Source organism: Lepidochelys kempii, chromosome 11, assembly GCF_965140265.1.
Source record: "Lepidochelys kempii isolate rLepKem1 chromosome 11, rLepKem1.hap2, whole genome shotgun sequence".
Classification (NCBI taxonomy): Eukaryota; Metazoa; Chordata; order Testudines; family Cheloniidae; genus Lepidochelys; species Lepidochelys kempii.
Window position 1 is genome coordinate 26,098,163 of NC_133266.1, and position 26,252 is coordinate 26,124,414.

Genomic DNA, 26,252 nt, shown 5'->3' on the forward strand with positions numbered 1-26,252 from the left:
TCCTGGGGGAGTTGTGCAGGTTAAATTCATTAATATTTATGAGACACTTGGAAAAAAATGATTACATATTCAGTACTGGGTTTGGGTGGTGTGCAGTGAATAATGCATTGGGCTACATGTTGACTGAGAAAATGTAACTGCCTTATTCCTAGAGCACTGTCCATCCTCTGCAATGAATGAGGCAGGGATCCTGTGGAAAAAATCAAATGTGATCATATAATTAAAGACTGCATCATAGTGCATATGCATAAAGACAGGTTTCAGAGTAACAGCCGTGTTAGTCTGTATTCGCAAAAAGAAAAGGAGTACTTGTGGCACCTTAGAGACTAACCAATTTATTTGAGCATAAGCTTTCGTGAGCTATAACTCACTTAATCGGATGCATAAAGTGGAAAGTACAGGGAGGAGATTTTATACATACACACAGACCATGAAAAAATATACATTGTAAGGAGAGTGATCATTTAAGATGAGCTATGCATAAAGGGTCATTACCTAGTTTCTAGATGGTTGTGCTACACAAATAATTTTCTTTTAATGTAGTTTTTGTATGTAATTGAAACATAACAATTAATGAAACATTTTAAATGGCTTTAGGTTTTGAAAAAGTTTGAGGTTTGAAATAGTAACAGGATAGAAGAGATTAGCATCCGGGGGGTGGCGGGGGGGAAATAGTGTGGGGTGGTTATATGAATGCACCAAAAGAAAGAAAACAATGTGCATAATATGATTCTAACCAGGAGGAACCGTTTACACTTATTTAGAAAGGTAGTGTTACACATTTTTAACTCTTTTTCCACGTTTTGTCACGCATTCCCTGGTTAGGATGTTAACAGGTCAGATTACTGTCCAATATCCTTAACAAATGAGGGCTGAAAGATTCAGGGGAAACTTCCTGCTTGAAGGATAGAACAAATTCTTCCAGAGTTAACCCATGTCCATCAGGTCAATGTTGTTATTAATTTACTCTTTGTGCAGCAGCCTCACCTAGAGGTCCTGACTGAGTTCAGGACCTTGTTGAACTAGGCAATGTCCAAATACAGAGTTAGAGATGATCCCTGTCCTAAAAAGCTTACAATTTAAAGAGACAAGGGATAGTAGAACTCAGTATTATCTTCATACTCATTTTACAGCTGGGGGCTGAGGTGTAGAGAGATGAAGTGACTTGCCTATAGTGGTGTTTGGTCTCAAAGTATATGAGAGACAAGGTGGGTGAGGTAATATCTTTTATTGGACAAACTTCTGTTACTACCCACCTTGACTTGTCTATAGTCATACAGCAAGACTGTGGCAGAGCCAGCAACTGAACACAGAGCTCCTAAGGTCCAATCTAATACCTTAACCACAAGACCATCCTTCCCTTCTGAGAGGTGTTATTAATTGACCTAGTAATCACCACATCAATCGTCTATGCCATTAGATGTGGCCACAACTCATAAAAAAGGAAGGCCTTGATAGGGTGAGCTGGAAATACTTATTTGTTACTGTAAAGTTTATGGTAGGTGAAGAATTTTGCAGGTGGATTTTATTTCCTTGTTTCGATACAGGTGCCTCTGTTCTTGAATGTTCATTCCTAATAAGTGCTAACAAATTTTAAAGGGACTCATGAATGCCAGCCCCCATCTCCCTTGTTATTTAACTCAGTTGTTGTCTGAGGGCTTGTCTTCACTACCGGAGTAGCTCAACCTAAGTTACGGTACTCCAGCTACATGAATAACGAAGCTGGAGTCAATGTAGTCTAGGTCGACTTCCCGCAGTGTCTTCACTGTGCTGCATCAATGGGAGAGACTTACCTTACTCTTCTCAGCAAGCTGGAGTACCTGGGTCGACTAGAGAGTGCTCTGCCGTCGATTTAGGGGGTCTTCACTCGACCCACTAAATCAACACCTGCATCAATTGCAGCAGCATCAATCTCCCTGTAGTAAAGACAAGCCCTCAGACCTCTCTCTAGGTCCTCACATCCAGACTAGGTCAAGTCTTGCAGATTCTTTCTGCATAACATAAGATACAGCCTTTCCGATCCATGCACAAAATATAATATAAACTCTTTATAGAATCATAGAATATCAGGGTTGGAAGGGACCTCAGGAGGTCATCTAGTCCAACCCGCTGCTCAAAGCAGGACCAATCCCCAACTAAATCATCCCAGCCAGGGCTTTGTCAAGCCTGACCTTAAAAACTTCAAAGGAAGGAAGTCCATCTTCAAAGTCCAGGCTCTCATCATGTTGCATCGTGATTATTGAAACACCCTTACCTCTTGACAAATGCAATCTTGAAGCACTCATATCTATTCAGAATGATGCTGCAAAGATCATTTCCCTAGCCCATCTCTTTGACCATATCATCTTCTCTTTGCATCTCTCCATTGGCTCCCTTTTTGCTATCATAGCAAACTTAATCTATTTCTTTTCACTTTAAAGGCCCTTCACAACCTATCCCCACCCTATCTATCATCTCTTATTAAGTATCAAAAGGCCAGCTGTCACCTGCGATCAACTCCTGATGCCAGTCTTCACTGTCCACTTGTGAAATTTTCAAACAAGCACCTTTGTGCTTTCTCCTATGTTGCCCCTCATGCTTTAAATGAATTCCTCCCTAAGCATCAACAAAAGTAACTCATTATCCTCCTTCAGATCTCTCCTTAAAACCCTCCTCTGCCGTGAAGCCTACAAAATACTGACAACAGTTAAGTTGCTGGGTTGCAGAAAGCACTGCCTGTCATGCTGACCAATATTGTCTCATTATTACCTTGTACTCCCCTGTCTCTCTGTCTATCCATTTGCTTTTCTTTTATATTTAAGAGAAAGTAGAGAAAGAACTGACTATTTGTCCTGTGTTTCTACAACACCTAGCACGGCAGGGTCCTGGTCTATGGCTGGGGCTCCTCAGTGCTATTATAATACAAATACATAATAATACAAATAATTAATAATAAGACAGCTGAACTGTTATATCAGTAGAACTTGAGGCAAGGAATGCAAGGATATTTTTATATAGATATTACAGTCATGTAATGCAAATTTATATTTTTAAATCGGAAACAATAACTATGAAAGTGTGTGTAGGCCTTTTTAAGGTTTGTGAGAGGAACTCTCCTGGATCTCTACTACTCTGATACAGGTTTTCCTGCGACAATACCTGTGGGAATGAGGACATGGTCCCTGAGTCCGAGGAGAGAAATGGGTCTCAGGCAAGACTTTTGTTTTAGAAAGAAAGAAAGAAAGAAAGAAAGAAAGAAAGAAAGAAAGAAAGTGCCTATGCTACTGACTCATGTTACAGGGTCTGAGAGTATAATTTCATGACCCGAATGGGCTAAGATTACCCTCAGTAGGGAGGGACAAGGTGGCTTGGGGTAGCTCCCAGTTGGCCTCTTTCTCAGATGTAGGAGCACAGGTTTACTGGGTGGCCATATAATCCTTGCCAAGAGCAAGGTTCTCTGGAAAGTAGCTAAACCCTGCCCTTTATCATGGAATCATGCCCTACTGTTGGGTCTCTCCTGAAAGTTATGGGTAAGAAAAACTCCTTTTCTTTAACATTTTTTTGTATAATCCTTTTGATTTATAATGGGGTTTAGAGGCAGACACCTCTAATAGGTGTCTGACCTAAATTCTTATAGGATGTGGTAACATTTTACTGCTTTTTCATTAGTGAGTTGAAAAAAGCCTCAGACAGGGAACATAAGAACCTAAGAATGGCCATACTGGGTCAGACCATCTAGCCCAGTATCCTGTCTTCTGCCAGTGGCCTGTGCCAGATGCTTTGAAGGGAATGAAAAGAACAGGGCTATTTTGAGTGATCCATCCTCTGTCATCCAGTCCCAGCTTCTAGTAGTCAGGGGTTCAAGGACACCCAGAGGATGGGGTTGCTTCCCTGACCATCTTTGTGAATAGCCAGTGATAGATCTATCCTCCATTAACTTACCTCATTCTTTTTTTTTAACCCAGTTATACTTTTGGCCTTCACTACATCCTCTAGCAATGAGTTCCACAGGTTGACTGTGCATTGTGTTTAGAAATACTTCCTTTTGTTTGTTTTAAACCTGCTGCCTATTAATTTCATTGCGTGATCCGTGGTTCTTGTCTTCTGTGAAGGGGTAAATAACACTTCCCTATAAATTCTCTCCATACTATCAATGATTTTTTTAGATCTCTACTATATCCCCACTTAGTTATTTATTTTCCAAGTTGTATAGTCCCAGTCTTTTTTATCGTTCTTATTTATGGAAGCTGTTCCATAATCCTAATCATTTTTGTTGTCCTTCTCTGTACCTTTTCCAATTCAAATGTATCTTTTCTGAGATGAGGTGACCAGAACTGCATACAGTATTCAAGGTGTGTGGACGTACCATGAATTATATAGTGATGTGATATTTTCTGTCTTTTTAGCTATCTCTTTCCTAATGGTTCCTAACATTGTTAGCTTTTTTTGACTGCCACTGCACGTTGAGCAGATGTTTTCAGAGAACTATCCACAATGATTCCAAGATCTTTCTTGAGTGTAACAGCTAATTTAGACACCCATCGTTTTTAATTCTATTTAAAACAAAGCAAAAAGGTAAAAGAGAAATTCCCTCCATGTTACTTTGGCAGCTATTTCAGCTTATTATGAGTGTGATGAAGGTAGACCAGTTTCCATGTAATCCCTTGTTTCACAAGGTTCATGTCAGGTTTAATGCCTTTGAAACCCCAATTTAAAGAGTCTTCATGGGTTATTAATGAGGTCCAGACTAAGCTGGGGAAAGCTGTTTTTATCTACTCTATACCTATGATCTTACCATTCTTGTATGGAAGTTCATTTTCTTGGTAAGTAAGGTCAGTTTGCAGAGTGAATATACTTTGAGTTCCATTGACTGATCTAGAGCCCTGCAGCGGGACTGGGATCCTGTGGGTCCCACACAACCTGCTGCCATGATAGTGGGAGCAGATAAAATGTTTGTTGTGGGCTGGATTGGGTAGGAAAAAAAACAGACTGCAGTAATTTGCGGAAAAACATTAAATCTCTTGTCAGTTTGTTCATAAATAAAATTTCAACAATGTAAAGCAAGTTTGGTTTTTTTTAAATAAAGGTTTTAGTACCTAAATTTAAGCAAGGGATAGAAGGAGATTTGATGTCTATTATAACAGGGGCTAAAGTATTTTTTTACATAGTTTAAGCAAGATTTGTTTTATTCTTTTAGTGGTAAAAATTATGCCTGCATTCCGTATTTATATATATAATATTTTAACTGACTGTGGTGTGGTGGGGTTGTTTTTCGTTTGTTTGTTTTTGTAAAATGGAGGAATCTGACTCTCTTGTGGGATCGAAGATTTCTGCAGGTGGGAGCAAGATAAAAGTGCAAGAAACAATGCAGGAGGCAGGATGGGCGCGAGGTTTAAAAAATAGTTCCTCGCAGGGATCTAGACTGATCCATCTTATGCCAAATTTACAAAGAGTAGTTGGGGCGTAGGTACAGCTGTTCAACTGATAATCCTTCGAAGCATACCAACGAGCTTTATTCAATGATCTAATTATCTTGCCAACATTTTTAACATACCTGTACTGTATTCCCATCCAGGTGAGTTCCTTCTCCACAAGCTTGATTTTAAAAGTTCCCTTTGTTTTTATATGGAGTGGACAGGAGTCCACCCAGCTTTTTGTTTCATTTGGCACTGTTATGATCGAGACGAGAGGGTCAACAAGCATGTGGACCAGGGTGCTCCAGTGGATAAAGTGTACTTTTCAGAAAGCCTTTGACAAGGTCCCTCATCCAAGGCTCTTAAGGAAAGTAAGCTGTCATGGAATAAGAGGAAAGGTCCTCTCATGGATCGGTAATTGGTTAAAAGGTAGGAAACGCAAGATGGGAATAAATTGTCAGCTTTCGGAATAGAAAGAGAGGTAAATAGTGCTGTCCCTCAGAGGTCTGTACTGGTCCCAGTCCTATTCAACATATTCATAAATCATCTGGAAAAAGGGGTAAACAAGGAGGTGGCAAAATTTGCAGATGATACAAAACTACTCAAGATAGTTAAGTCCCAGGCAGACTGCAAAGAGCTACGAAGTAGGGGTGTCAGTTAATCACAGTTAACTTATGCAGTCAAAAAATTAACTGCATTTTAAAAAAAATAATAGTGATTAATCGCACTGTTAAACAATAGAATAAAAATTGAAATTTATTAAATATTTTGGATGTTTTTCTACATTTTCAAATATATTAATTTCAGTTACAACACAAAATACAAAGTGTACACTGCTTACTTTATATTCTTTTTTATTACAAATATTTGCACTGTAAAAATGATAAACAGAAGAAATACTATTTTTCAAGTCACCTCATACAAGTACTACAGTGCAATCTCTATCGTGAAAGTGTAACTTACAAATTTATATTTTTTTGTTACATAACTGCACTCAAAAACAAAACAATGTAAAACTTTAGAGCCTACAAGTCCACTCAGTCCTACTTCTTGTATAGCCAATCACCAAGAAAAAACAAGTTTGTTTACATTTACGGGAGATACTGCTGCCTGCTTCTTATTTACAATGTCACCTGAAAGTGAGAACAGTCATTTGCATGGCACTTTTGTAGCTGGCATTGCAAGGTATTTATGTGCCAGATAGCTAAACATTCGTATGCCCCTTCATGTTTTAGCCACCATTCTGGAGGACATGCTTCCATGCTGCTGATGTTCATTAAAAAAATAATGTGTTAATTAAATTTGTGACTGAACTCCTTGGGGGAGAATTGTATGTCCCCTCCTCTGTTTTACCTGCATTCTGCCATATATTTCATAGCAGTCTCAGATGATGACCCAGCACATGTTCATTTTAACAACGTTTTCACTGCAGATTTGACAAAATGCAAAGAAGGTATCAATGTGAGATTTCTAAAGTAGCTACAGCACTCAACTCAAGGTTTAAAAATCAGATTTTAGATGGCACTTCAAAGAGGGACGAGGCGTGGAGCATGCATTCAGAAGTCTTAAAAGAGCAACACTCAGATGCGGAAACTACAGAACCCGAACCACCAAAGAAGAAAATGAACTTTCTGCTGGTGGCATCTGACTCAGACGATGAAAATGAACATGCATCAGTCCACTCTGCTTTGGATCGTTATCGAGCAGAACCCATCATCAGCATGGACACATGTCTTCTGGAATGGTGGTTGAAGCATGGAGGGACATATGAATCCTTAGCGCCCCTGGCATGTAAATATCTTGCAACATCAGCTACAACAGTGCCCTGTGAACACGTGTTTTCGCTTTCAGATGACATTGTAAACAAGATGTGGGCAGCATTATCTCCTGCAAATGTAACCAAACTTGTTTGTCTGACCGATTGGCTGAAGTAGGACTAGGTGGACTTGTAGGCTCTAAAGTTTTACATGGTTTTATTTTTGAATGCAGTTATTTTTTTGTACATAATTTGACATTTGTAAGTTCAACTTTCGATAAAGAGATTGCATAATAGTACTTATATTATGTGAATTGAAAATACTATTTCTTTTGTTTTTTACAGTGAAAATATTTCTAATAAAAACTAAATACAAAGTGAACACTGTACACTTTGTATTCTGTGTTATAACTGAAATTAATATATTTGAAAACGTAGAAAACATCCAAAACTATTTAAATAATGGTATTCTATTATTGTTTCACAGTGCGATTAATTGTGTGATTAATCGCGATTCATTTTTTTAATCGCTTGACAACCCTACTGCAAAGTGATCTCACAAAAGTGAATGACTGGGCAACAAAATGGCAGATGAAATTCAATGTTGATAAATGCACAGTAATGCACATTGAAAAACATAACCCCAACTATACATATAAAATGATGGGGTCTAAATTAGCTGTTACCACTCAAGAACTGTCATTGTGGATAGTTCTCTGAAAACATCCACTCCATGTGCAGCAGCAGTCAAAAAAGGTAACATAATGTTGGGAATCATTAAGAAAGGGAAAGATAATAAGACGAAAAAATATCATATTGCCTCTATATAAATCCATGGTACACTCACATTTTGAATACTGCGTGCAGATGGGGTCATCCCATCTCAAACAAGATATACTGGAATTGGAGAAGTTTCAGAAAAGGACAACAAAAATGTTTGGGGTATGGAACAGCTTCGGTATGAGAAGAGATTAATAAGATTGGGACTTTTTAGCTTGGAAAAGAGATGACTAAGGGGGGATATGATAACGGTCTATAAAATCTTGACTGGTGTGAAGAAAGTAAATAAGGAAGTGTTGTTTACTCCTCATCACACAAGAACTAGGGGTCACCAAATGAAATAATTAGGCAGCAAGTTTAAAACAAATAAAAGGAAGTATTTCTTCACACAATGCACAGTCAACCTATGAAACTCTGTCAGAAGATGTTGTGAAGACCAAGACTACAACAGGGTTCAAAAAAGAACTAGATAAATTCATGGAGGATAGGTCTGTCAATGGTGATTAGCCAGGATGGGCAGGGATGGTGTCCCTAGCCTCTGTTTACCAGAAGCTGGGAATGGGGGATGGGATGGATCACCTGACGATTACCTGGTCTGTTCATTCCGTCTGGGGGACCTGGCAAAGGCCACTGTCAGAAGACAGGATACTGGGCTAGATGGACCTTTTGGTCTGACCCAGTATGGCCGTTCTTATGTTATGTTGACAGATTCTGCTGTTAAAAGAAAACCATGTGTGAATGTCTTTCTTGTAGTATTTCTGAGCCTGGCCTTCAGGACTTCTTCTAATAGTCACACCCTCTGAGCAGTATTAAATACTTGACATTTAAAAAAAATAGAACTTTTTCCTTTTTTTCAAATAGGGAATTCCTTCTTTGCGTGCTTTGAGTGCTTGCTCATGTCGATTCCATTGTAGGTGTGTGTGCACCCACGTTTGCGGTTGTCAGAGACTTTTGTCTTGTAGGGCCGGCTGTGGTACCCTCTGGAGTGCTGTGCTTATGCTGCGGTATATCAGGTGCCGCTGGCCCTGCACCCTCTCAGTTCCTTCTTACCACCCGTGGTGGTCAGTTGGAGCACCTCTGTCCCTTGCTTTGCAAGCGGTCAGCGTTTTCTCTTTTATCTTAGCTTTGTGCTTCCAGCTGTAAATAGTTTAATCATTTTTTAGCTGATTGTTATGTACCTGTTATGTGTTTAGTTAGTGTCCCGGCAGGGACTTTGCCCCAGGTGGAGTGGGGACATGCTCCGTTCTCCAGTTTTCAAGCCCTGCTCTTTGTGTAATAGGCCTATGCCTGTTAGTGACTCACATGAGAGTTGTCTACAGTGCCTCAGGGAATTCCACGTAAAGAAGTGGTGTTACATCTGCCAGAACTTTCATCCATGGACACAAAGAGAGCGCGAATATGCCTCAGGGCCCTCCTGATCCAGGCTGCCATATGCCCAGCTTCAGAGTCATCATGGCCTGAACCGGCACCCAGCCCATCAACTTCGATGCATAGCGCGTCCCCTTCACCTATGCTGAAGAAGAAGAAAATGGCACTGAGCAAGCCTAACCAAGGTGCACTGGGCAAAGAACACTGCTCAGGCCTTACGCCCACTCTGGATCCGCAAAAGGGCTCTCAGCCCTGGGGAGTTCCCCCCCTGAAAGGACCCGCCACCGACTTCAGGGAGTGATAAAGGGCCCAAGCTGACAGTGCAGTCAACGCTCTGACCCCCAGCACCTGGAGAGCTAAGAGCACCTCTGCCACAGCCAGCACCACATGCGGCAATGGATCCCATGAGGGCAAATCCTCTGGCAAGGCCTTACACAAAACAAGTGAGCGCCACTGGTCTCCGGAGCCAAGACAGAGCCCTAGATCGCCACATTCTTGGTCTCTACATTGGCCCAGGTCTCTGGCTCGCTGCTACGAGTCATCGTCACAGCAATCCCGATCCCCATCTTCAGGCCAGAGCTTGCCCAGGGGTTGACAATCTCCCCAGCACCCATCTTTGTCACATTGTTGGTCACCATCGCTGAGACCTTGAGGTCACTCCCTGACATGGCGCCGTTCGCCCTACTCCTGGTACTGGTTGGACTGTTCCCGGCATCGGTCACCGGTGGCGACAGTGAGCTGCCAAACCCAAGCCTCCACAGCCTCACCTTGTTCACCAGAAGATGACGACTTCTTCGGCTCGGAGGCGCAGTTCAACCCCTTGCCCAGAGGGCACAGCCGCAGCATTGGTGCTGACCTGGCAGCAGGGCCAGTGGCCGACCCAAAGGCCTTATTGGAACGCATAGGGTGTTCCCATCACGCCATTACCCCACTCCCGCCAGCCCTCGGTCGCCATGTCAGACGTGCCAAAGTCAGCACCCATGGCACCGACAGCACTGGATTCAGTGCAGGACGCTCCAGCAGCCACTGTTGATGAGGAGCTGGTATTCACCCCAAGGCTGCCCTCTCCAATGGTTGAGGACACCGCCAGACCTCCCCCGGTCGTCCAATCTTCATCCTCCTCTCCAGGCGAAGTGGTGGCAGGCCCCTTGAGAGCTAGTCTGCCAGACAATTTTAGGGAGTATCAGTCGCTGCTCCGCAGAGTGGCTTCCAACCTGGGTCTCAAGGCGGAGAAGATGGAGGAGCAGTCGAACACATAGTTTTATGTGCTCTCAAGGTCCACCCCAGCCCATGTCGTGCTCCCAGTACATGAGGGCGTCCTGAACGTTGCCAAAACCAGCTGACAAACCCCGTCCTCCAGCCCACCCACTTCTAAGAGGGCGGAAAAGAAGTAATTTGTCCCCGCAAATGGGTTTGAGTACTTGTACACCCACCTGCCACCGGGTTCGTTGGTCGTCTCGGTGGCCAACAAGAGGGACAAATGGTGGCCCATCAGTTCCACCCATAAAAATAAGGAGGCCAAGAGGCTGGATTTGTTTAGTTGCAAAATTTATTCTATGGCCAGCTCCAGTTTCAGGTGGTAAACACCAGGCCCTCTTGGGGGTTCGCAATAAGTTGTGGGACTCTTCTCAAGTTCAAGGACTCCATGTCCCAGGCGATGGCCAAGGAGTGCTCCCTCCAAATGGCCTGGGACATGGCAGGTTCAGCTGCATGGGTGGTCGCTTCGGCGGTGGTCATGCGGCCCCGTTCCTGGCTCCAGACTGCTGGCCTGTCCCAGGAGATGCAGGCCTCTATTCGGGACCTCCCATTTGGCGGTGTCTGCCTGTTCTCTGACCAAACAGATGCGCGTCTGCACAGCCTGAAAGACACGTGGGCAACCTCCACTCTCTGGGGATGCGCACTCCTCAGGTGTTGAGACAGCCATTTTGGCCTCCTCCGCCACCTTGACAATGGCAGCCTCAACAAGGGCCTGTAAGGAAATAGGACGTCGGGTTCAGCCACTGCCACCCTTGGTCATCCCAGTCTCCTGCACAGCCTGGCCCAGAGAAGCACCGGAGGGGCCAGAAGTGCACATTTTGAGGGTGTACTCAGGAACAATGCACCAGTCAACTGCCCGGATCCTTTCCGTTTTTTCCTCAACGGCCTTTTCCCCCCTGGTGGTGGGTTATGTTGGACTGCTGGGTCCTGGACATAGTGGCTCGGGGCTATACCCTGCAATTTCTGGCCACTCCTCCCTCCCATCACCCCACTTCCCCATCCTTCTTCAGGGACCCTTCTCACGAGCAACTCGATCAGGAGGTCAAGAAGCTCCTAAGTTCGAGAGCTGTGGAAGAGGCTCCTCGAGACATGGAAGGAAGGTGATTCTACTCCCGCTACTTCCTAATCCCGAAGGCAAAAGAGGGCCTCAGACCCATTCTGGACCTGTGGGGCCTCAACAAGGCTCTCAAGAAGTTGGAAGTTCCACATGGTCTCCCTGGCCTCCACCATCCCTTCCCTGGATCCAGGGGGCTGGTACGCCACTCTTGACTTCAAGGACTCTTATTTTCATGTCTCCATATTCCCAGGACGCAGGTGTTTTCTGCATTTCATAGTGGCTGGGTACCACTTCCAGTTCACAGCGGTACCCTTTGTCCTATCCTTGACCACTAGGGTGTTCACAAAATGCATGGCGCCGATGGCAGCTTTCCTGAGGCGTCGAGGGATCCAGATCTTCCCATATCTTGACGACTGGCTCATTAAGGGCAGGTCCCTGGAGCAGGTGCACAGGAGCCTTGATTTGGTGTGCTCCATCTGCGGCAACCTGGGCCTGTTAATAAATACAGAAAAATCCATGTTAACGCTGGTCCAACGCATAGAGTTCATTGGAGCAGTTCTCGACTCTACACGGGCCAGGGCCTTCCTGCCAGAAGTGCATTTTCAGGCTATGATGGACTTGATCTCCCTCATAAAGAGCCAACCACTCACCACAGCCCACACATGGCTATGACTGATATGCCACGTGGCCACATGAACATACGTGGTCAACCACGCCCAGCTTCCTCTGAGGCCTCTGCAAGCGTGGCTGGCCTCAGTCAGTTTTCCCAGCAAGCATCCCCTGGACCGAGCAGGTCATGGTGCTGAGCCACATCTTCTTCTTGTCTCTGGACTGGTGGCAGGATTCCAATTCGGTGCAGCAAGGAGTCCCCTTCGCAACCCCATCTCCGTCGCTCACCCTGGTCTCAGACGTGTCTGATCTTGGCTCAGGAGCCAATCTGCGTGAGCTGAATACCCAGGATCTCTGGCTACAACACAAGCTAGGCTTTCATATCAATGTCAGGGACCTCAGAGCAATTCGCCTGGCCTGCCAGGCTTTCCTGCCCCATCTGGAAGGCAAGGTGGTGCAGGTTCTGACAGACAATACTGCTGCGATTAATTACGTCAACAGGCAGGGCAGCACCTCTGGGACTTCTGTGTGTCTCAGGCTATTCATTGGTAGCCACCCACCTGCCCGGAACCAAGAACATCCTGGCAGATCACCTCAGCAGGACCTTCTTGTCTTGCCACAAATGGTCACTCCATCCGGAGGTGGTCAGCCTAGTTTTCCACAGGTGGGGAACTCCTTGGGTGAACCTGTTGCGTCCAGGCAGAATAGAAAGTGCCACGTGTTCTGTTCTCTGCTGGGCAGAGACAAGGGCTCCCTGTTGGATGCCTTCCTGATGCTGTGGTCGGGAGCACTGATGTACGCCTTCCTGCCAATATCGTTAATCCACAAGGTCCTGCTAAAGGTAAAGCAAGACAAAGTGACAGTCATCCTCAAAGCCCCAGCGTGGCCTCATCAACACTGGTTTGGCATGCTGCTGAGTCTTTCGGCACCCATCCCACTGCAGCTGCCTCTTTGGCCGGATCTGCTGTACAGAACCACAGTGATCTACTGCATCCAAACCTGGCAGCGCGGCAGTTGACTGCCTGGCTACTGGGTGGCTAACTGAGGAAGAATGGCGGTGTTCCACTGGTGCCCAGCAGAAAACCCTCCACCAGGGCTACCTACATGGCAAAGTGGAAGCGGTACTCGTATTGGGCCTCGGATCGCCGCATTCATGAGGAAGAGGCCCCACTGCAGGACATCCTGGACTATTTGCTGCGCTGTCGCTATCTTCAGTCAAGGTACAGCTGGCGGCCATTTCGGCCTTCTGCCCTCCGTTTCAAGGCAGAACGGACTTCACCCATCCCATGATGGTGCAGTTCCTGAAAGGTCTGGAGCGCCTTTACCCGCATGTCCGGGACCTGGTACCTCCTTGGGACCTGCATCTTGTGTTGTCAAGGCTCATGGGGGCTCCCCTTCAAGCCCTTTTCTTCCTGTTCCCTCCTGCTTCTCTCCTAGAAAGTCTCCTTTTGGGTTCCCATAACTTTGGCCCATAGGGTGACCAAGATCAGGGCACTCATGTCAGAACCGCTTTATACAATCTTCTATGAGGACAAGGTCCAACTGCGTCTGCACCTAGCATTTCTGCCCAAGGTCGTCTCCCAGCTCCATACTTGTCAAAGCCTCATACGACTGATGAGGAATGCAGGCTGCATACTCGGACATCAAACAGGCACTGGCCTTCTACATAGATAGAACAAAGCCGTTCTGTAAGTCTACACAATTGTTTGCTGTCGTGGAGAGGACGAATGGTTGCCCAGTGTCTACCTAGAGAATCTGGGCCTGGATCACGGCCTGCATCCACTACTGCTATGAGCTGGCGAAGGTGCCCCCACTAGCGATCATGATGGCTCACTCGACTCGGGTGCACGCATCATCGGCAGCCTTCCTTGCTCAGGTGCCAACCCAAGAAATTTGCCATGCCGCAACCTGGTCATCTGTCCACACGTTTGCTTTCCACTATGCGCTGACCCAGCAAGCTAAGATGACGCTGGTTTCGACAGAGCAGTACTCCAATCTGAAAGACTGTGAACTCCGAGCCCACCTCCAGGTATTCTGCTTGTGAGTCACCTACAATGGAATCGACATGAGCAAGCACTCGAAGAAAAAACGATTACCCACCTTTTGCAACTGTTGTTCCTCAAGATGTATTGCTCATGTCCATTCCATTACCCGCCCCCCTGCCCCTCTGTCGGAGTAGTCGGCAAGAAGGAACTGAGAGGGCGCAGGGCTGGTGGCACCTGATATACCGCCGCATGAGCGCGGCACTCCAGAGGGTGCCACAGCCAGCCCTCCGGATCCCGCTACGGCATCAGTTCTCAAACTGTGGGTCAGGACCCCAAAGTAGGTCGGGACCCCTTTTAATGGGCTTGTCAGGGCTGACGTTAGACTTCCTGAGGTCCGGGGCCAAAGCCTGAGCCCCGCAGCCCAGGGCCAAAGGCTTCAGCCTTGGGTGACAGGGCTCAGGTTACAGGCCCCCCACCTGGAGCTGAAGCTCTTGTGTTTGGGCTTTGGCTTCGGTCCCCCTTGTGGGGTCGTGTAGGAATTTTTGTTATCAGAAGGGGGTTGCGGTGCAATGAAGTTTGAGAACCCCTCCACTAAGGCAAAAGTATGTAACGACCACACATGTGGGCGCACATACACCACAATGGAATGGACATGAGCAACACATCTCAAAGAACCACAATTACAAAAGGTGGATAAACCCTTTTTTTGTCTTTCAGGATTCAATCCTGCACTACAAACAGATACCAATATTTACCTGACATATCAGAGCTAGAAATGGGAGTTTTATACTGTTAGAAAAGGAAGTTTCCCTGCTTTCCAGTGAAATGCTTCTAGTCCTGGAAAGTCCTTAAAATATGCTACATTATGTTTGAAAAAGTTACTTAACGTTTTCAGGGATTTCTAAAATATAGTAGTTATTTCTGGTTTCTGTTCTCTGGGACCTGTACAGTCAAACTCATGGTACTAAGGATGTCTGGCTTATAGATATGAGAAATGAAAAATAGTATCAATAAAACATGCTAAAATTATTTGTAAATTGTTAATCCCTCTCATTTGGGATGAATTACACATTTCATGCATGTTGTTGCCTTTTGGAGCCAATGTGACCATCACAAACTCATATTAAAAAGAGAAAAATCCAAAACCTCTAACGTACCATTCCATTATGTTGATGTGGTCATGTTCCATGCAATCTGTGTGTGTGCAAAAGAGAGAGAGATATTTTTTTTCTATGACATTTTGTTTTAGAGACTTTCAGTCTGCAGAAATGAGTATCTAATAGGAGAATAATCTTGACAGAAAACAAACTTACTTGACATACTTGTAATTCTCATTCTCTTACATGTCATTCAGTTGCCACTCACCACCCTTGTCATCTCAGTGTTTGAAAGGTTCCTTATGAACTTGTTTTATTTTCACTTTTTAATTAGCTTTTTTGGGGAAGTTGCCTACCACTCTGGATATATATTTCCAGACCACATATTAATTCCTGTGTACTGTACCATGTGGAGAGGGACAGTTTGTCTTTTGTTTTACTGTTTTGTCACGGGTTCCAGACTGCCACCTGGAGAAATTTACTAGTCATAAAAGCATTTATACCAGTCCGCTAACATGCTAGCCCGGGGAGCTTGTGAAATCCTGTTCTTATGATTACTAACTTGATTTCTGTCAACTTCAGCTGCAATATTTTATTTATTTGTTTATTTGTGCCATAATATTGTAGTTGCTTCCCAGAAAAGAAGGCATGATCCTTGGCCCAAGGAGCTCAACAGTTGACATCTCATGTAATATATATAACTATATGTAATGTTTAGCTGTCAATACTTTACATTTCTTGAATGATGGTATTGTGAGTTGTCCGATAAAAAATTGGATTCTGTCTTTAACAATTCTCTGAAGGTAGTTGAACTCCCAGTTTCCAGTAGTATTTGTTTCTGGAGTTTTGCTAAATTATAATTGATGCTTTCTGATTTTTATATGATCAGGGGGCTACGCAATGGAATTTGCTGCAGCTTTTTAATAGAAGATAAAATAAATAGCTTTTATTGCTATAAAATTAATCTGCATTTTTACTATTTATGTTTTCCGAGACAAAAGGCATCTCTTTGGTCACCATGTAAGGTTGAAAAGTATGGTTTGAAGGTGGTTACATTCTGTTTTATTTCTTCTGCTCCTCTGACACACATCTTTTGCATACAACTACTGTCAATTCAAACAAGAAATCTCCTTCAGGTAGGGGAAAACAGATAATTTATTTGTGGAGTCCAAAATTGTTTAAAGATGATAGACAGATATGCAGAAACAGAAAAAGAATAACCAGTCTTGAATAAATAGCCTTTATTGTAGATCCACTTAGCAGGGAAGCTTTGGACTTCTCTGCCACTCCAAGCAAAGAATCCATCCAGGCCACCGAAATGACTTTACCTTTTTCTTCCAGAAAACTTCTGTTGTTTTTCTTGGCAACTTGTATTTGTCTTTAATGTTTTCTGGAGCTTGCCAGTTAAATTACACACTAATAATAATAATTATGCTTTCCTCCAAAGATGACAGAAATGATGTTTTACAAACAATAATTCACAAAACATACTGTGAGATGGGAAATGTTCTGATCATTTTACAGATGGAAAAAGCAATACAGTGGCAGAGTTGGGAATAGAATCAGGAAACTATGAGCCAGAATTCATGGATCTAATCTTAGGACCACACTCTTTACCATTAGGTTTTAAGGCCGTTGCTGATCATTTTAGCAGTGGATGTGGTGTGGGTTCAAGACTGAACATAGTAACAGATGGGTGGTTTTCAGTCCTAGACGAATCCAAAATATATTTAATAAAATAATGAAATCCTCTTATACAATTCTCTGTTGAAGGAGTTTGAAAAGAAGCGTAAGTTTTTCATTTAAGCAGGATTCCAGTTGTGATGTGACAATGGCATTTCTGTGTAGTATCAGAAATAATTCATTGCAAATTCTTTCTTATTAAAAAAATGTTAAAATCATGCTGTTTGAATTTTCTTCTTCTGAGTGTTGGATATAGCTAACTTTTGATGAGTCTGGTTATCGTTGCAGTAATGATAATATTTGTCCTTCGATAGACATTATTAATGTATGTATTGTTTTGTGTTACAGGGGGTTCAGGACCATCATCTTCCATAGCCATAGCTGGAACCAGCCAACCAGCCATCACAAAGACAACATCCGTTCTTCAAGATGGTGTTATAGTCACTACTGCAGCTGCAAACCCACTTCCGAGCCAGCTGCCCATTGGGAGTGATTTCCCTTTTGTTGGCCACGAACACACACTTCACTTTCCACAGAACTGCTCTTCAAACAACAATCTTCCGCATTCTTTGAATCCAAACCTTCTCAATTCTCTACCTATCTCTTTGCCAGTGAATCAACAACATCTCTTAAACCAGAATCTATTAAATATACTACAGCCTTCAGCAGGAGAAGGCAAGTCTGAAGTCATACTCAACCCTTTAGGTTTACTCAACCCAAGTGTAAATGCTGCGCTAGCTTTTCTCTCCAGTGACATGGATGGGCAGGTATTACAACCTGCTCATTTTCAGCTTCTAGCAGCCCTACTTCAGAATCAAGCCCAAGCAGCTGCCATGGTTCCCCTACCATCTTTCAATTTGACCATCTCAGATTTGTTACAACAGCAAAATAACCCTTTACCCTCAGTAACACAGATGACAGCCCCACCAGACCATTTGCCAAGCAATCAGTCAGACAGCAACAGAGCACAGACCCTTTTAACCAACCCCCTGGGAAACCCTATACCAAGCTTTACAGGCATTGACACTACTTCTAACCCCTTGCTCCTCCCAGCTGTCACTGGGGCCTCGGGATTAATGGCCTTAAATCCCCAGCTGTTGGGAGGTGTCCTGAACTCCGCATCGGGCAACACTGCTAATCATCCAGAGATATCCATAGCAACCTCCTCCCAGGCAACCACTACCACAACCACTACATCATCAGCAGTGACAGCACTGTCTGTCTCAACACTTGGTGGGACAGCAGTGGTGTCAATGGCAGAAACATTGCTGAACATATCTAATAATGCTGGGAATACATCTGGTCCAGCTAAACTCAACAATAACTCTGTGGTGCCACAGCTACTTAACCCTCTACTGGGGACAGGTCTGCTTGGTAAGTTAAATTTTTTCACAGATTTAAAAAAAAAAAAAAAAAACGGTTGGGGGGAGAGTTTCTGATTCTATTTTCTATTATTAAAGACTCCATTTCATTGCACTATTTATAAAAAAGGGTTTTGTATGTCACAGGTCATTGAATACTTCTAGAGAAAAACAACCTTTACTGTCAGAAATTTTAAATAGCAATTTTTAAAAATTCAGCAATATTTAATACTGTTTTTGGATATCATTTTATTTTCCATTCCCTCATTCTGATGCCACCAAACCTACTACACACACTTAAATTCAGTCAGGCAAATTGGACTCCTTTTATTTTTCATGTAATAAAAGCACAGGTGCATCTTTGGGATGCAGTGTTTTATTTCAAATATATGTGGCATCACAGGGTTAGTATGAGTAGCTGTGCAGTTGATGAAAAATGGCCAAGTGCATTTTTTCCATTTAAATCAAAAATACGCCAAAACCGTAGCACGTGTCCTATAAAGCACTCCAAGTAAAGCCTTGCACAAGTTCAGTGAAATAGGTTGCCCTTTCTAGGCCTTGATTATACATTTCTGTTCTCATATTTCTTTGTTTTTCGTTTCTTCGTTGTAGTTTTGAAACTGAGGGTATCACACCTGACAAGCCCTTACATAACTGATGAAATCTTAAGCCTAAACTGTTCTCCTAAATCTCTAGTCCCTTGATGAATTTACCCAGAACGTGATATATTTTGTGTTCTGTGCTGTTTGGACTCAATAAGCAAATAACTATACCAGTAGGATGACCAAAATATTGTGTCAAAGAGCTGGAAAGCATTGCAGCTTTGTTACTTATGTCAAGCTACAAGATTGTTACTGTGAACTCAGCCCTACTTTTACAATATAATTTAATTTAGCATTAGGATTGTTATTGAATTAGGATTAATTTTTTTTCTAAAATAAAATGTCTGTTGATTTTCATCAGCTGATTCCACAAGCATAAAATTTCGGAAAAATATTAGTTTGTGTTAACTCAAGTGCAAAATCCATTTCAGGCTTCTTTTATTTGATAATTTCATAGGATCAGGGGCCTCAAAGTGTTTGTTTTCCTATTGTTTGTGATATTGTTCTTTTACATTTTAATTTACATAAGAGATTTTTCTTTTGATACAAAATGCAGAGTTTTTTTAATTTAGCTTGTTTTTCTTATGAGATTTTTCTCCTATATCTAGAAAAGAGAAGACTAGTAGAGTTAGCCAGTGTATTTTTGTGTTCAAGAGGCCTTGGATCGTTGTGTAGTCAGGTCAAACAGTGGTGTCATAGTTACCAAAAGGTTGGGGGAGGGGAAGGTGTTGGTATGGTATGAAGCAGTCGCTCTTTGGAAGTTCAGAATGGATTTCCAAGAAAATGAATACCACTGATGCTCATTTTCCTGTACCTGGCTGTGTGCCATTCCAGAATGAAGGACAGTCATGTCAGAATCCTTTAGAAAGAGTCCACATATAGATGTAACCTGAAAGAAAGAATGCTGAGAAATGAAGGAATAAATAGTAGGAGACATGTTCCTTGAGATTGTGGTACAGAAGTTTTGTTGTACAGAGAGTGTCAGTATTTGTCAGTTAAAATATAACTCAAGGAAACTCTCGTGGACTCCTGAAAACTATGCTGACTTACTTTACCATATGTTTGGAACTGCAGGTGACATGTCGTCGTCGATAAACACTACTTTGAATAACCATCAACTGACTCATCTCCAGTCACTGTTGAACAACAATCAGATGTTTCCTTCAAATCAGCAGCAACATCAGCTTCTCCAGGGGTACCAGAATCTCCAGGGGTTTCAAGGGCAACCCACAATTCCTGGACCAGCTAACAACCCAAACCCCATGGCTTGTCTGTTTCAGAATTTTCAGGTAGAGAGCAAACTGACATCAATATTGAGTGAATTAAAAAAACTGTAATAGTAGAATTGGTATCTGTATTCTGCTTTTTCATTGAATGTTTGAAACAATCTGTTTTATTGCAGTTGGTTGCCCTTTTTTAGTATGGATTTTGTATTCGCAAATCAGAAACACATTACTGAAATTATATATCTTTTACTTATAAGTTTAGTGTCATTTTTATTTTACTGGAACTCCTTATGATGTGCATCTATTGACAGCTGTTCTGAACTTTCAGGAGTTGTTAATTCACTTTTGAAGTGTGATCATAAACTACTGGTTGAGAATAAATTGTAGAGACTGAATGGTAAAAAGTTAACATAGTTGTCAGTTAATAGGAAATAGGAGGTGATTGTGAGTAACTGACTTTTTCTAATAGTGCTCATTAAAGTAAATGGAAGGACTGTCATTGATTTAGGGGATGTTGGATCAGGTCCATAGTAATTAAGGACAGGCATATAATAAAAATTTTGAAAAAATGGTAGCCCCCTTTCACATTTCTATCCAAACAGACAATTCTGTTGATAATGTAAATTCAAATATTAAAGTAATAGAATGACAGTGAAAGTATCAACTGAGATAGAGAACAAAAATAGAGTTACAGTATGTACTTAACATTATTATAGTGCTGCAGATCTGAGAACATGAAGGCTGCAGAAATGCAGGTGATAGTGCCAGAAAAGCTTTTATTCTTTAAGAAGGAAAAAGACAACATATCATTTTGTCAGTCTAGACAACTAGAAATTTCCCTGTGTTTGCAAAATCACAGTAATCTAACTGCCTATTAACCCCTTCACAGTTTATTAATTATGTGAGTTACATTAGCTGTATTTTCATATTTTCTCTGTGTGTCCTGAATTATGTAAGTGTTTTGTAATGGTAAGTATTTAAAGCAGTAGTTACAAATATTTGGCTTCACTAGTTAAAGCATCTTTTCTATTCAGACTTTCACAGGTATGAATATCGCTTATTATCTTTACGTCACTCTCATGACATGTACATGACAAATACAAACATAATATACAAGGTTCCTCATAATGTAATTTAGTTTATAATAGACAATGCATGAAATAGCTTCAATGCAAAGGGTCGGAGACCTGGTTGATGAGGATTAAAAGTGGGAAGACTTCCCAAAAGAAGTGTATAAGAAGAGAAAGGTAGGTCATTTGCACATGACAAATAGGAGGCAAATTTAAGCCTGTGGCTTGCATCAAAGAAAATACAAAGCAGAGCGTGGGTAGAGACAAAAAAAGCACTTAGGAGTGAAACTGGGGAGGAAAGTAGAGACTGAAGGAAGAATAGGAGGTAATAGATTTGGGTACAGTGATATAAGCATGGATTAAGTTGATTAGGACTTTGAATGTAAGAATGAGGATCTTGGACTTCATTCAGAAAAGGAGAGGGACTCAGAAAGGTGGGTAGAAATGCGGCTACAACAGGAGAGATTTGAAAGTTTTATCATCTCAAATACCACCTGTTATTACAAAGCTTTGTCTTTTTGAACAAAGTGTGAAAGCTAGTTTATGTGTTCATATGCATATTATTTTATGTTTTGAGTTGCCTTTTCATTTTCTGATTCTCTTCATTGAGTGACAATCTTTGTTCCTTATGTATAGGGCCCTACCAAATTCACAGCCATGAAAAATACGTCACAGACTGTGAAATCTGGCTATCGTGGGGGCGGTCGCGATATTGCCACCCTTACTTCTGTGTTGCCTTCAGAGCTGGATGGCAGAAGAGCAGAGGTGGCTGGCCAGGCACCCAGCTCTGAAGGCAGTGCCACTGCCAGCAGCAGCTGTAGGGAAGGTGGATTGGAATATACTGTCTGAACACATCTGCAAAATTTGCTTTTTATGCCAATCAGTGAAAAACGTGTGATTTCTCCACAATTTAAGTAGACCTCTGCTTATGTACAACCATGACAAAATGTGTCACTGATGTGTAACCATCACAGTTACTGAATTAAATGAATGTGTCTTCTGAAATATAGCATTGAATGAAAACATAAATTTCTATAATTTTTCCTTCCTATTTTTAAGGTGAGAATGCAGGAAGATGCTGCTCTTTTAAACAAAAGAATGATCACTCAAATGGGGATAACTTCAGTTCCTGAGAGTTCCAACACTACCCTTCCTCCTTTTCAAGATACATCTTGTGATTTGCCGCAAAGGACTGAACCAACTCTAGGACAACAGGCAAAGGATGGCCTCAATGTAGCTGCTCAGGGTGATTCTTCAGTCGATGCTATCTACAAAGCAGTCGTAGATGCTGCAAGCAAAGGAATGCAAGTCGTAATCACCACAGCAGTTAGCAGTACAACACAAATGAGTCCCATTCCAGCTCTGAGTGCCATGAGTGCCTTCACAGCCTCAATTGGTGACCCATTAAATCTTTCTAGTGCTGTCAGTGCAGTAATCCATGGAAGAAACATTGGTGTTTCTGATCACGACGGTAGGATAAGAAACACTAGAGGGACACGAATCCTGAAGAATTCAGAACATAGTAAAAATTCAAGTGAAGGGGATGGATTTGAATATTACAAATCAGCAGGTTGCAATACATCCAGAAAACAGTGGGAAGAGGAGCAAAACCCTGGAGGAGAGATACATAGGTGGAAGTGTGAGGAGTTTTTAGACCATTCAACCCATGTCCACAGCAGTCCTTGCCATGAAAGGCCCAATAACGTCTCCACGCTGCCATTGTTACATGGTGAGCAGCATCAGATACTGTTACCACAGAGAAACTGTCAAAGTGATAAATTGTTGGAGGAGAATTTCAGGTATAACAATTACAAAAGAACTATGATGAGTTTTAAAGAGAGACTGGAGAACACTGTGGAAACATGTGCACACATAAATGGAAATAGGCTTCAACAAAGTAGAGGGTTTGGAGAGTTGCTGAACACTTCTAAACAAGACCTAGTCATGGAGGAGCAATCTCCAAGTTCCTCAAATAGTTTGGAAAGTTCTCTAGTTAAAGACTATATCCATTATAATGGAGACTTTAATGCCAAAAGCATTAATGGATGCGTGCCTAGCCCTTCAGATGCTAAAAGCATCAGCAGTGAAGATGACCTAAGGAATCCAGAGTCCCCTTCTTCAAATGAGTTGATACATTACAGGCCGAGGACGTTTAATGTTGGCGACTTGGTCTGGGGCCAAATAAAAGGACTGACTTCATGGCCTGGAAAATTAGTAAGAGAAGAAGACGTTCACAATTCATGTCAACAAAACACTGAGGAAGGGAAGGTATATATACACATGCATATATATTTTGTGTATATATATATGTATATATAGTCAAAGAATTATCTTGGTCTAATATTTATTTTAATGGTATGAATTGCAGTACTAATGGGCTTTTGATTCCTGGTTCATGAGGATAGCTTATGAAACTATTTATTTCACTAGAAATGTTGTAGTTGCACAATGAGAAACTTATACAAATCCCATAAGGAAACATATTAGGCTGTATTCTGGCCTGAATTATGTCCTGCTAATTCACTTGTTCACATAAGACTTTTATTATACAAAAAATATTTTGCTTTAATGCACTATTGTTTAACTTATGATTTATAGCCTTCTGAACTTCTGGCTGTGCCTATGGTTACTGACTTGATGTGCAAGGCATGAGTGGGTATCTAGAAATGGCAGAAATCGCAAAATGTAAAGCTGATCTAACCAAAATAAGGAATTTGAAATAAGTTAAAGCAGTTTCACCCTATCTCTGACTTACCCAACTGATACTTCTAGTATGAAGCAGAAAAACTATTAAAAAAATTTGGCCTGCACAGCAGGACATGAAAGATCCTTTTCTAGTGATAGTGGTTTTAGTTTGCTCCTTTGTGCTGGAGTTTAATGTTCCCTAGCACAAGGTGTTGGCAGGGAATTCTTATCGTTACCAATGACTTAACAGTGTATTCTGTTTTATTGAGGAAATTATTTCAATCCTTATTTTCTACTGTTTGCAAAACTTTTTGTTTTTCTGCAGTCCTCATAAATACAAAAGTATTTCATACTGTATGCCCCTCCCTTTCCTGAGCCACCGCAGAAACCACTCAGACTCCCTTCTTTTAGTCTCTACTCTGTATAATTTATTCAAGTCCTCTCCACCAGCACTTGTACATGCAGTACAGCAATTCTAATACCTATGACCCTGTTGCCTTCAGCCCCTGTTCATCAGGGCCCTGGGAGGAACAGGGATCTCCCTTCCTTGGGAACTCCTTCAGTTTGGGCTCAGCTAGCCTTGTCCTCCATCCTCTGACCCTTCATTTCTTTTATCAAGCTATTGTGCTGATGGGCTAGTTAGTTCCTGAACTCACCCACCAACCCCCCTGTCTGATTAGCTAATTCCTCCTTATTCCCTCAATCAACAATCGCCAGAGAAACTAATTGAGGCCACAGTAATCAGAGTATTGACCCATCTGTTAGGCCTCCACACTCTCTCACACCCACACTCATTATATAATAAAAAATATGTTACTAAACATTCATTCAGGAAATAATACTGCTTGTACCTTTAAATTAACAAATCAAAATCTAGGTATAGAATTTTTAATTTCTGACATAAAGAAATTAATCCAAAAACTATTATCTATTTTCATGCCCCCATCTAATTTACTTCAATTGAAACCATGATAGAAACTATCATATTTAAGCACAGTTGATCCTACTTCTAGTAGGATTTCTCCAACCAGATTGTACATGGATTTTTCCCCTCGAACTGTAATAGGCGTGTTATGAAACTGTTATAAATTGTCTGGGATGGTTTGGCTAGCGTGGTTTCAGCCAAACCTTCTCATTCTTCAGATGGCTTGTTCATAGTTCTCTACTCCCCACATAGGTTTTGAAGAGATGCACGCTGATCTTCAAGTATATACTTCAAATAAATGAACTTGTTTTAACAATTGTAATTCCATAAATAAGAACTTATTCAGCTACAAAGTTAGATCCCAAAATCACTAGCCCCTTTTGAAAATGTAGGCCTAATTTTTCAAATCTGTTGACCACATACTTCAAAAGAAAAGGAAAAAATAAGTGTGAAATGAGGGAGAGGAGAGTATGGTACTCTCTGTCAGAATTCTGCTGTGGTGCCACTCAATACCTTTATGAACGATATAGTACTAAAGAACAAATTTTTCAAAATGCATTTATGTCAACTATTTATTTACTTCACAGCAGTAATTGTGTCCCTCTTTGTAAGATTGTTTCAGTAAATTTTTAAGAAGTTGCTCTTTGTACCCTTTATAAACAACAGAGAAGATCTATAGATCATCAGTTGCATTCCTTAAGAGTACTGCATCAATTAGCTGAACAATATCAAAAGTTAATTTCTTATCTACCAAAAGTATATTTGTTTTTATGCAGGCCTTAGTACTTCCATTTTGTTTTTCTTAGGTTTTTTTTTTTTTTTTACTTTATTGCACAATATTATATTAATTGACTTGAAATTTAATGTATGCAGAAGCCGAAACAAAATTCATGAAAATTGCATATGTTGCTGAATACCTTCTAAACTGTTTCTTTGTAGTTCAAAATGTTGCTGCTCCCAGAATGTTGTAAAGGCAGCTCATATCCCTGGTAAGAGAGAGTCTGTCCCGCTGTTCGTCAACAAGCACTGTGACTGACTAAAGGAGCTTTGGATCAGAAGGCCCTCCATCTTTCAGAAGGATATTATGTATTTAGCCTCCCCAGTTGGAAAGATAGTGTGAATGGCAGTTACCAGGGTAGGGATTGAGATTGAATACTGGAGAGTAGAGGAATGTGAAAGACAGAAGAGATGACTTAAATAGAAAAAAGACATACGTAGTCCCATTTCTGGTTGAAAATAGAGAGGAACTCTGATGTTCATAATTGTATTTCTCGTTCTCTTGTGCATATGACCAACCACTCTATAAGCTGCTGCACAGCTACATATTTTGAATGTTTTGGCAGTTTAGTGTGAAGCCAGCAAAGTCAACTCATTCTGCAGTGCAAAAGGTCTTCAGGA

General features: G+C 41.8%; 2 protein-coding genes across 8 annotated transcripts in view; one reads left to right on the forward strand and one right to left on the reverse strand.

The window, feature by feature from the left end:
- ORC4 (origin recognition complex subunit 4) overlaps positions 1-26,252 on the reverse strand; it is a 407,571-nt gene that overhangs the window by 285,813 nt on the left and 95,506 nt on the right. The gene's annotated exons all lie outside the window — the stretch shown is intronic.
- MBD5 (methyl-CpG binding domain protein 5) overlaps positions 1-26,252 on the forward strand; it is a 269,324-nt gene that overhangs the window by 199,136 nt on the left and 43,936 nt on the right. For 6 of the 7 annotated variants that reach the window (XM_073305421.1, XM_073305422.1, XM_073305418.1 and 3 more), the window contains 3 exons: positions 17,334-18,359; positions 20,023-20,237; positions 22,304-23,512. In XM_073305421.1, the coding sequence (XP_073161522.1) occupies positions 17,334-18,359; positions 20,023-20,237; positions 22,304-23,512 (2,450 nt within the window). The remainder of the gene's footprint in view (positions 1-17,333; positions 18,360-20,022; positions 20,238-22,303; positions 23,513-26,252) is intronic. The other variant, XM_073305424.1, reaches the window with a different exon arrangement.